The 12,299-nt window shown below is 43.2% G+C and overlaps 1 protein-coding gene across 2 annotated transcripts in view; it reads right to left on the reverse strand.

The window, feature by feature from the left end:
- Positions 1–3,546: 3,546 nt before the first annotated feature.
- Positions 3,547–12,299, reverse strand: part of LOC140398375 (vesicle-fusing ATPase) — a 405,179-nt gene continuing 396,426 nt past the window's right edge. For both annotated transcript variants that reach the window (XM_072486990.1, XM_072486991.1), the window contains 2 exons: positions 11,896–11,951; positions 3,547–6,915 (listed from right to left, as the gene is read on the reverse strand). In XM_072486990.1, coding sequence (XP_072343091.1) covers positions 6,873–6,915; positions 11,896–11,951 — 99 coding nt within the window. In that variant the 3' untranslated portion in view covers positions 3,547–6,872. The remainder of the gene's footprint in view (positions 6,916–11,895; positions 11,952–12,299) is intronic.

Consider the following 12,299-nt stretch of genomic DNA (forward strand, 5'->3'; position numbering starts at 1 on the left):
TATACTGCAGTGCAGAAGGAGTGCTGTCCTCTGGGCGGTGCCATCGTTGGGATGAGGTGTTACACCGAGGCCCCATCTGTCCTCTGGGTTGGACACAAATAAACCTTTGGCATTATTTTTGAAGTCAAGCATAGGAGTTTGTCTCAGTGTCCTGGGTAAGATTTATCCCTCACCCAAATCACTAAGAAGTGAATTATTTTGTCATTTATCTTGTTGTTTATGAAGGTAGCATCTTCCAAATCCACAGCAACTACCACCTAGGACAAGGGCAGCAGATACCTGCGAACACCACCGCCTGGAGGTTCCACTTCAAGTCACTCACCAGCCTGACTCGGAAATATATCACTGTTCCATCACTGTCACTGGGTCAAAATCCTGGGATTCCCTCCCTTACATCAGGGTGGGTGTATTTACACCTCAGGGACTGCAGTGGTTCAAGAATGTAGTGTTACAGACAGCAGCAACTCACCACCACCTTCTCAGGGGCAACTAGGGATGGGCAATAAATGCTGGTCAAGCCAGTGACGCCCACATTCTGTAAATTAATTTTGAAACATCTTGATATAAATTGGCTGCAACATTTCCTACATCATATTGACTACCCTTCAGAAGTTCTTAATTGGTCATCAAGCATTTTGTGGCATCATAATAATAATAATCTTTATTGGTGTCACAAGTAGGCTTACATTAACACTGCAAAGTTGCTATGAAAATTCCCTAGTCACCACACTCCGGCGCCTGTTCGAGTACACGGAGGGAGAATTCAGAATGTCCAATTGACCTAACAGGCACGTCTTTTGGGACTTGTGGGAGGAAACCGGAGCACCCGGAGGAAACCCACGCAGACACGGAGAAACTCCGCAAAGACAATGACCCAAGCCGGGAATTGAACCTGGGACCCTGGCGCTGTGAAGCAACAGTGCTAACCACTGTGCTACCCTGCCACCCATGATATCCAATGTACAATTTTTTTTCATTCTTCAGTTTGATCTTTAAACATTTCTAATAATTTTTGATCTTGGTTTGTCTATCTCCTTGAAGGCAGAGATGGTTTAATTAGTAAGATTTTATTGCTTATAAAGTTTTGTGGCTCTCTTCATCTTTATTGGCTTCTGATCTGTTGGCTACAGATTTGGACATAAAAAACTGTGATGTACATTTATTAGGGTGAATGGAGATGATGCAATGGAATATTGTAAGATCAGGTTTAGGATTTATACAGATTAATTTGTGTTACCAAAATATTGGCGTTCCAAAAAAAAAAAAAAAAACTGGGCTTATAAAAGAAGCAGATTTTCTAGCTTCATTAGATTACCATTGAATATTTTCTAAACTATTTGCCACTGGCAATCACAGCGGATCAAATGCACAAGTGGGACAGAATAGCACCTGCATGCCCTGCAGTCCTTTGTTTTAGCAATCAATTTGATTTGCTCCTTTACTCCCTCTTTGTAGAATATGCCTTCAATAAATATTCCACAGCGCATGCCTGTGTTGTACGAGGGCTGGCCGGTAGCTTGCAGAGAGCAACATTGGCATTTACATCGCACCTTCCCACCAAAATTCTTAAAGCTCTTATTGTACAATCATTTTGGGAATGCAGTGACTGTTTGGTAGACCAAAACGGAACCCATTCTGCATCAGTAAGTGTGACAAAATGGCATTAGATGATTGGCCTTCAGGAGGTGAGGACATTATTAGAAAACAAAACCCCTGGTTAAATGGAAGGTTTTGTGGCACAAGAATTTTTTTCCTTAAGTCAAGATCAAATTCGGAGGAGGAATAGGCCATTCGGCCCATCAAACATACTCCAGCATTCAATAAGGTCGTGGCTGATCGGATTGCGGCCTTAACTCCATTTTCCTGCCTGCCCCCAGAACCATTGCAGATCAAAGGTGTGCTCATTAGGGGAAGAAAGTGCCAAAGACTAAAAAACCCTCCTCAATTGAGTCCTAAATGGGAGATCCCTTATTTTTATATCTTTTCCCCTAGTTTTAGATTCCCCACAAGGGGGTCAAACCCCCCTCATAATCTTATGATTCAAAAAGATCACCTCTCGTTCTTATAAATTCCGTTGAGTTTCGACCCAACCAGTTCATCCTTTCCTCAGAAGACAACCCCTTCATCCCAGGAATCAGACTTGAGAACCTTCTCTGAACTACTTCCAGTATGTCCCTCCTTAATTAAGGAGACCACAATTACACACAGTACTCTAAGCGCGGTACAGGTGCAGCAAAACTCCACTGTCTTTGCAATAAAAGCGAAGATTCTATTTGCCTTCTTCATCACTTGCTGCACCTGCATGCTAACATCTTCTGATTCATGTAATGGGACACACAGGACTCTGCACCAGGGCATGCTGTATGTAGTCTCTGCATTTAACTAACATGCTGCTTTTCTATTATTCCTGCCAAAGTAAACCTCACATATTCCCACACTATACTCCATTTGCCACTCACAATCTACTGTTGAGACCCATGGAAAATTTAGAGAAACACCTCCATCCTCTTGATATTACCTTATCTTATCACTTGTTCATCGTTTTCATTCTCTTCAGAAATATCCAATCATCTCTGAATCCATTTCCATTGCTCATGACAATGATTTTCCCTGTTGGTGTACTCCATTGTTATAATATCCTCTGTGGAGAGGATTCTCGATTCAACTCTTCCTTTCCCTTCCCAGGTATCAAAATTTCTTGGGAGTCAGTGAAAAAGAAAGCTTCTTCAACCATCCATCGCTAACCTAATCTCAATCTCTCGGTTTGTACCTGAATGCTCTTCCATCTTCCACAAAAGGGGGTAATGACAGTTGAAGTTGATCTCAAACTGAAGAAAACAGCGATGGTTGTGTAAATAAGGAAGCAGTCACTTTTTCTTTTAGTTAAACTTTCCAAGTACTGGTTTGGAACATCTATCTGGTGTAATCTTTTTCTCTTTCTGAGTCCATGTTGCCAAAGTGTATAATATTGAACTTGCAGATGCAGTCTAAAGAACATCTGACTGCTTGCAGATTGACACCAGCTTTCTTGTTCCACTAGCTGGAAAAGTGGACAATAAGAACACCAAATTGGCTGACAATAAGATCACCTTGTTCAGCACAGTGAATGGTGCCACCCTGCAATGTGATCTTCATGTATTCAATTATTTTCCCCCCACTCTTGCTCAAGTTAAGTCCATGAGTTGATAGCCATTCCATCAGGACTCGGGTCCAAACGTTTAGAACATAGAACAACTGATACGAAAGCATTTACCACACGTGCAGTTGGCAGATTTGAGTCAATGCCAAGGCTGCAAGGATGGGCTCTTTGATGTTAGCTTACATAACAAGGAGCTAGATAACCACCTCACTTGGTCCTGACCTGGTCAGTGTGAATTACATGCAAGGATACTGATTTTACACTCACAGAAAAATAGATCAAATTGTGGAATATAATCGCAGAAAGACCAGGCCAAGATCCTGGACTCTCATCTGATATAACCACTCTGCTGGATGTTCTGCTCTTGATTTTAATGACACTTCATACATCATAAGAAACCCAACCAAGTCTGTCATCTGCATCTTTATTAGATCATTACAGTTCCATTTAACTCAACATATATTAAACGGCACATTTTCACTGTAAAAAGATTTACATCACACTGGAACAGAATTCATTACAATTTGAGACACTGGGCCAGCAAGGATCTACAAATACTATGTGGGCATAACCAAGAAGTGATTATGCCCATTAATTTACACAAATAGATCACAGATCACTTCAACTACCCAACAGAAAGCCAATACAGAAAAGCTCGGTTTTTATTAGATTCTTTTTAATACTTACGCATTGTAAACAGCACGGAAATAAATACAGTACTGAAGGTAAGTTTCATTCCCAAACAAGAAGCCAAAAACATTTATCAGGAGACATCTGCATTTCAGGTTTTGGTTTGAATATTTACATAATTTTCCCAAAATTGCTATTTAAATGGAGAAAAATTTCAACAGGTTAAAAAGAGAATTCCAGAAATGTTATAGAAAAGTGCTGGTCCAATGCTTTCATGTGCATTTTCTAGCTTCCGTCAATACTGTGAACCACCTACACACTGTGTTCCTGAAGTCATTTGACAAAATTCATTCACTCATGTAGTCTACAGAATTTAGAGAATTGCATATCTCAGATCCTTTAAATAAAAACCTGGATATGGAACAAGGATAAACAAACAAGAAAATAACCCAGCAACTTCAGTTGTTGAGCTTCCCAGAAAGATCATTAACCAATACTGATTTTTGACCTCTCTCCAGAGAAGTAAGTAATAGTGTTGGAAATCCACTGCTGTGGGAGGGGGAAGGATATGGTGATGTACAAAGACTTCCACAGCCTAACAGCATGTTTTCTAAAATGCTTGACTCCAGATGGAAATACATACAAGATCCATTTAGACAACTAGTTAGACAAGAGCAGGCTGCTCAGATAATGCTCCATAGCTGAGGAATGATGCATAATTATTATTTAGTCAAGCAAGACTGAAAGTTAAGTTGCCCTTTATTACTAAACCTGTGCTTCAAAATAGCCGCTGATTCACTGAAATGTTTGCAATAATAGTGCAGTGTAGAAACAAAGCCATTCAGCAAATTGAGTCTGCTACAGCACTTTTGAACAGAAAATAAGCTAGTCCACTCTCCTGCTCTTTTTTCATTTAATTCACTGGTAGCCTGTTAGCTATATGCATAACATGGAAAATATTTCATTTCAGTTTCTTCCGAATACGGTTTTATTTCCAGTTCAATTGTTTTGTTGGACCCATGATTGTCTGGTACTAGTAGCTTCTTGGGTGGTCATGAACTCGCCCAAAATGTGACAGACACTGGGGTATAGAAATAAAGGAAAAGAAGTGGTTGTACAGAATTACAGGCTCATTTCTATAGTATTCACATCAAGCCAATGTAGTTGGTTCCAATTCAAATTAATCATAATTTGCTGAAGAAATTCTTGCTCCTATCAATAATTTCCCTTTTCAATTATACAGTCATCAGGGGCGTCATTCTCCGCCGGCGGGAGTCTCCGTTTTGCCGGCGCCTGGGGGTTTCCCGACGGCGTGGGGCTGCCCCACAATGGGAAACCCCATTGACCGGCCGGTGTTACGGAGACTCCCGCCGGCCGGTCGGCGCAGAAATGTGGCGGGGCGGGTAGGAGAATTTCGCCCCTGGTCTCTGGCCACAGGTTGGAGGAAAAACATCAACAGAGACTTGTTGGACTGAGGCCTGTTTAGGGTGTCATTGTTTGGTCTACAGAGAATGTTTCATTCGCAAGGATTGTTGGCCCTTTTCCAGAATCCATGCATGTAACTGCATCTGAAAAATATTATGCATGTTGGTCTCATGCAGTAAGACCTTTAGCATGGACTGAGAATATCCTTCGTTCCAGTAATTATTCCTTTTTGAAGGCTACTAATGAATCTGTATCCATCTCATCAGGATGTCCAATTCCTGCATTTCCTCATGTTTGCTAATCTGGGCCCTCTCAACAACCCTTCCGCCATTGGGGATGGTTCCAAATCATTCATAATTTAAATCTCTTGGGTTCCCTGCAATAAGGAGAACATTCTTGTCACACTGCTCTTAAAATGCTTTTGATGATCGCCAAAATGAAGTATTTAACTAATTTGACACATTAGCTCTCTGATCCACAAGGAAACCAAAATCAGATGAGATTCTGATCAGCCTACTGTCATTTCCAGAGATCCACCAGTTGCAATTTCTTTTGTAGCTCTCCTACCCGCAAGGGCTTCAAGTGTACACAGCTAGAAAATACGAATATTCCTTCTAGAACTGAGATTTGCACAGAATTTAATTGTTTCAACCATGATTCAACTGAAGTGCAGGATCAGGGACAGAAAAAGACAGCAGAAAATGCCAGTGTTCGTAAAGCATTTGGCACCGTTGTCTCAGGGACAGAGGGAAATGCCAACTCATTGCAATTAAACAAATTATAACAAAATGTGTGCAGCATAAGCACAGATTGACAAGACAGAGAAATTTAGCAGATGTCGAACACAAGGCTTTGTATATATTCTACATTATCCATAAGGAAGTTCCAATTTGTGCAAATTATTTTTCAAAAATCAGGATATAGGGAATCATATTTATTTTCTAGAGGTATAAATTGTGGAGGGTGTGGGGGCCACGCAAGAGATATTTGCAGTGCAAGAAGCCAATACCAACTTTAGTATTTTGATGACATCAACTCAATATCCTCACCAACATGAAATATACATGTTACCCAAGAAAATCCAGCCTGTAAGAATCGAATGGAGATCAGCCAGTGGTTCTGGTATTGCTGATAAATGATTTGCTTGAATGCAGTATACCCCCTCAAATGCAACCACTTCCTACTTACATGTGCAATTGTGCTCGCCAATCCCTGTTGCAAGATTTACTCCCCTCTCCCAATTCCTATAGAGCAATTTACATTTGGCTTCCATTTAAAGGACCTAGCAAAACATATTTCAGGCTCCAAAGCAATGATACTGGCTGGGTTTTTATAACACCCTCAGAATGCCATTCGGCCCACACTTGCGCAATTTAATGATGTAATGCTCAATTTTTTTCAAGGTGTTTGGGGAAGTAGGTAGGATGGAAAGACGATGAATGAGCTCTGCACAGCAACAAGTGAAAGTATACACAAAGGAATTTGGTAGATTTTCAATATTAAAAACCAGTAAAACCAAGAATGCGGATGTCTATATATATATTTTTAATTTAAGACATGTAAGAGAGTTTTCTTTGCAAGGAACATGCAAAAATATTAAGTTTTTAGACTGAAGATTCACTTTTCCAAGTTGATAGTGCTTCATTTATCGGTTGCTATTCACAGTGCCCACCAAAAATCATTCCTGGTTGTAATCCCAATTATCCCGACGATGAGGATCACTGCAAGATACAACAAAGAGAAATCAGGATTGAAGATTATTTTGGCGGGGAGGGAAGGGTCGCTCTATTAATGCACCAGGTCCCGAACAGTCTTTTTTAAAAAACTCAACTCGATTATCCCCATACTCTCCAGGCCAGCTTTAGTTACACCCATTCCAGCACTGTGTTCACTCCTCACCCTTGAGTTTGCTGATCTACATTGATTCCTGTTTTGGCAGCACCTTGACATTAACATTTTCATCATTGCTTTCAAATTAGTCCACGTACTCACCCCTTCAGCCTTTCGAACTGTTCAAAATCTCACTACTCCTCTAATTCTGGTCTGTTGTATATTTCTAATTTTCATCACTTCACCAGTGGTGCCTGTCCATCAAGCTGCCTAGTCTTAAACTGTGAAATCCCTTCCTTGAACCTCTGCCTTATTGTCTCTCACACCTCTTTAACATGCTCATTCAAACCTACGTCTTGGACCAAGATTTTAGTCATCTCCTTATGGAGTTCAAGCTCAAATTTTATTTACAATGCTCGTGGACTGCCTTGCGATGTTTTACTGTATGAAAGGTGCTATATCACAGAGCAGTACTACCGAGAATGAGAGCATTCGGTCCACTGAGTCTGTGCTGGCTCTTTCAAAGAGTAATCCAATTAGCTCCACTCCCCTGTTCTCTCCAATATCCCAGCAAACTTTCTCCTGCAAGTATTCATCCAATTTCTTTCTGAAGGCTATTACTGACAATGTATCCACATCCCTATTGGGCAGTGCATGTGAATCCTAACCACTTGTGTAAAAAGGTTTTTGCACATATCACCTGTGGGTCTTTTGCCAATCACCTTAAATCAGTGGCCTTTAGTTATCGACCCTCCAAGTCAATGGAAACAGTTTGTCTATATCTACTCTGTTCAAACACCTCCTAATATTTGAACATCTCGATCAAGTCTCCTCTCAACCTTCTCTGCTCCAACGTCAGCTTTGCTCGTCTATCTGCATAACTATAATCCCACAATCCCGAAACCTCTCTAGTAAATCTCAGATTAGGGGGAAAAAAACACCCCCGTGGTTGGAAGGATTGAGAAAGAGAGGACACAGATTGAAGGTAATTGATAAAAGAAGCAATGGACATATGAGGAGAAACCTTCTCATGCAGCTTGTTAAGACATGGAATATGCTGCTCTGCAGTGTGGTGGAGGCAGGTTCAATTGAGACATTCAAGAATTAAGGAAGAACATGTAGGAGAGGTTGGGAGAATGGCACAAAATGAATTGCTCATTCTATGGGTGTATTCTCCCCAAAACTTCAAAGTTCACTGTGGCGGGTTTTTCAGGGAGTTACCTACTGCTATTCACTGACACAAAATCATTTTTTTGGACCTGGGAAGTTTCTCACCGGTTTAGCCCAGACTTAGATTTTTTTTTAAAGCACTGGTGAGCTGCACTCCGAGATCGGGCTGCCATTTTGAAACAGTGCCCCAATCTCGAGGTGAGCTTGTGGGTCCGCCACATCCCCCCCCCACCCATGGGCAATGTCACACCCTACACCGCAGGGGCATTATCACACAACTCCCCGCCCCCCTCCCCCCAAGTGAGGACACCACGCTATGGGGTCCCTATGGGCCCACACCCATCACCCCCTCAACCTCCCAGAGGCCCCTACGCACCAGCCCTGCACACCCCACCCTTCAACCCCCGCCTCCACTCTTTCATGGGCACGGCCTCCCTGGGGCCCTGGTTCTTGGCAGTGCAAGCCAAGCACCTGAGCACCCTTGCACTGCCACCCTGGCACTTGGGCAGTGCCAAGGTTCCCGCATTCCTGAGGGAGGGCCAGGAAGTCACCATGCACTGACCCTGACCACCCAGTGGTCTCTGATGGCCAGGGAGACTCCCTGGATGCCTTTGTGTGGACCAGCGCTGTACAGCGCCCAGCTGCGGCCTTTGTAGAAATGGGTGTTTTATATTTATCCGGGGGATGGGGGTTGACGTGGCCTCAGTTAAACATGGCACACAAATGTGTTATCAACTCCTTCAAATTTCCTTCTATTTTGCACACCAGCTGGGGAGGCCGGTGGATCCGGGGTGAGTTTATCAAGTAGATTTAAAATTGGCTTCAGCGAGCGCCATTTGGGCACGCTCCTTGTGGGTGTTTCTGACTCAGACGCATCGCGGGACTTGGGTGGATCCTGCGAGGCGTGACCGGAAGCTTCCATAAGAGGCCCCACCCTGCATTCACCAGCTACACTACGCTCCAGAGAACGCGAATCACATCATATGACCCTGATTAATTTGGGAGAGCCGACATAGACATGATGAGCAAATGGCCTCCTTCTGTGCTGTACACTTTTTCTGTGCTATGCTTATTCCTATCCAAGCCCCACACCATCCTGGCTTAGGACTTCACTGTCACAGGATCAAAATCCTGGAAACTCCTTTCATAACAGTACTGTGGGTACCTGCATCATGTGGACTACAGTGGTTCAAGGTGGTGGCCCGTTATCACCTTCTCAAGGGCAATTAGGGGTGCGCAACAGAAGGTGGTCTAGCCAGCAATATTCAGATCCCACAAAAGAATATTAAAAAGCCCATACTATTACCATAACCAATAATTTCCTCAGGCTTTTTGTAGGAAATGGGTGTTTTAATATTTATCCGGGGGATGGGGGTTGGCGTGGCCTCAGTTAAACATGGCACACAAATGTGTTATCAACTCCTTGAATAGTGCATGGAAGTGTCAGCTTTGATTATATGCTCAAATCTCTGAAAGTGTCTGTCCCACCAGATTAGCAAATAACACAGACTGGCAACTGAATTCAAATTTCCTTCTATTTTGTACACCAGCTGTTAACTATAGTATAAAACCATAGGATGGAGCAGAAGTAGGCCATTTGGTCCATAGAGTCTGCTCCACCGACATTCAATGAGATTTTAACTGATCTGATAAGATAATCCTCAACTCCACTTTCTTACCATATCCTCATAACCCTTGATTCCCTCACTGATTAAAAATCTGTCTATCTTAGCCTTGAACATACTTAACGACCCTACTCCTGCAGCTCTCTGAGGTAAAGAATTCCACAGATTCACTACCAGTAAGCTTTTGAGAAGTTGGTTTGGCATTTATTCTACTGATACGTGTATACTGCATGCATCACATTACTGTAGGTTCATCAATACCAAACATCACTCAGGTGAAGTGCTTTCATTAACAACATTGCCACTTATAGGACCCTTCAAACAACAGAACATACCAACAACAGGAGAGATTGGATACACAGCAAGAAACGGCAGTAGGTTTGGGGAGGTGAGTGAAAGCAAAGCTAACAAGGCAGATTCATCAGGTCACTTTTGATTTGGGGGGGGGGGGGGGGGGGGGGGGGGGGGGGGGGAGAGAGAGAATGTGCCAAGGTGGAAGAATTTAGGAAGAGAATTGTGTAGCACAGAATCCTGGTTAAAGCAATCATCACCAATGGTGTGTCAGAGCCTAAAGGAGAAGAAAGCTAAAAGGCTAGATATGAAGTCATGGGCTTTGAGCAGATCGCATAGTAGAAGCCAGGTTATGGAAGCATGAAAAAACAAGGAGAATAATTTAAAAGGATTAATCTATTGATAATTGGTATTCCGAGTTGAACTTGTAAGCTAGATAGGAAACAATCTCAACAAAACCCATCATCTAAAATCCCTCATTACACGTTCTTGTGCATCACAGCACTATTATTTTCTGGTCACAAAAATGTCTTAGGCTTCCAACTAATGAAAATTCAGCTCCACTACTTTTAAACACTGTTAGTGTTGTTTACATTTCTAACCATAATGGATATTCTGTGAAAAAATGGATTGTAGGATGTAACTCCAGGACTGTAACCTCTAGCAGATATTCATAAGCACTCCTGTCTCACCCTTGCAGTTTGGGATATTACCTGAACTCAAAAGATTTATTACAGATTTTGAGTGCATCATTTTCTCTCATATTATATATTATGTATATGTACTTAACCCTGATTGGAAAAACTACAGGTCCTCCACATGCATTCCAAATGTGGTTGACTCGGAAATGCCCTCAGGGATGGGCAATAAATGCTGGCCCAGCCAGCGATGCCCACCTCCCATGAGTGAATTTAAAAAAACATTTCTTGATGATACTTGAACAAGTTTAAACAGAGGATATCATGGGCGCGATTCTCCGCTCCCGCGAATAAGTGCCACGCCTTCTCGACCGATTCAGGGCCCGAAAATGGGCTAGGATCGGGGCCGCGAGAAACTCGGGGGGCGTGTCACTAAAGCAGCCTCGTCAGCGTGTGCCAGGCATTGGAGCCGCATAAAAGACGTAACTGGCTTCACCCGCGCATGCACGGGTTGCCATCCTCCCCGAGGCTGCCCCGCAAGATGTCAGATGGATCTTGCGGGGCGCAGAGGAAAGGAGGTCCTCCTTCAGAGAGGCCGGCCCGCCGATCGGTGGGCATCGATCGCGGGCCAGACCCTTTTTGAGTCCTACCCCAGTGAAAGAACCCCCCTCGCACCCCACAGGCCGCCCCACCAGCGTTCCCGCGCTGTTCCCGCCGGCAGCGACCAGGTGTGGATGGCGCCGGCGGGAAGCCGTTGTTTTGGGCTGGCCGCTCGGCACATCCTGGCCGGAGAATAGCGGGTGTAGCGGAGAATCGCCATTTTGGGTGTCCCGGGCGATTCTCTGGCCTGCGCTGCGCAGAACTCGATGGGGTCGTTCTTGCCGCTTGGGAGGGCGTCGGACCGATGTTGTGGGGAAAAATGGCGCGCCAGGGGATTCTCCCGACCGGCGCGGGAGCGGAGAATCGCGCCCCATATTTCCATATTAGCACTGATTGGATATTGTGTACATTTATTGGAAACGTTTGATACTTGTCCAAGCCAGCGATTAAGGCATTACGCATGCATTATTTTTCTCCCTTATTCCTTGTTCTGAAGATTGTGACTCATGTGGAAGTTGATATAGGAATAGGAAATAATGAAACCAACCTTCCTTCTTCTTTCAGGAGTGCCAGGAACTTGTTCACACGATGCTCAGGTCCCATCTGAAAAATAAATTAGAAAGACGTGATGCAATGGTTAGCGAATAAACAGAGCAGATTATTAATCAGTTAGTCAATTGATTTTAAGGAAAAAGGACACCCTGTATTTATTTGCACTTTTCACATCACAAAGCCCTTCACAGCCAATGAGGTATGTTTGAGGCGTAGTTATCATAGTATTGTAGGTCAGCACAGCGGGCAGGCTGCATACCATAAGGTCCCGCAAACAACAATGAGATAAACAACCAGATGATCTGTTTGCAATGGTCATAGAAAGGGGGAAGTCAGCTTGACATTAAGCTGCTGTATTCCCTGCATATATTATATTTGTTCTAGTTATAAGTAAACAGT

This window comes from Scyliorhinus torazame, chromosome 21 (assembly GCF_047496885.1).
Source record: "Scyliorhinus torazame isolate Kashiwa2021f chromosome 21, sScyTor2.1, whole genome shotgun sequence".
NCBI classification, from domain to species: Eukaryota; Metazoa; Chordata; class Chondrichthyes; order Carcharhiniformes; family Scyliorhinidae; genus Scyliorhinus; species Scyliorhinus torazame.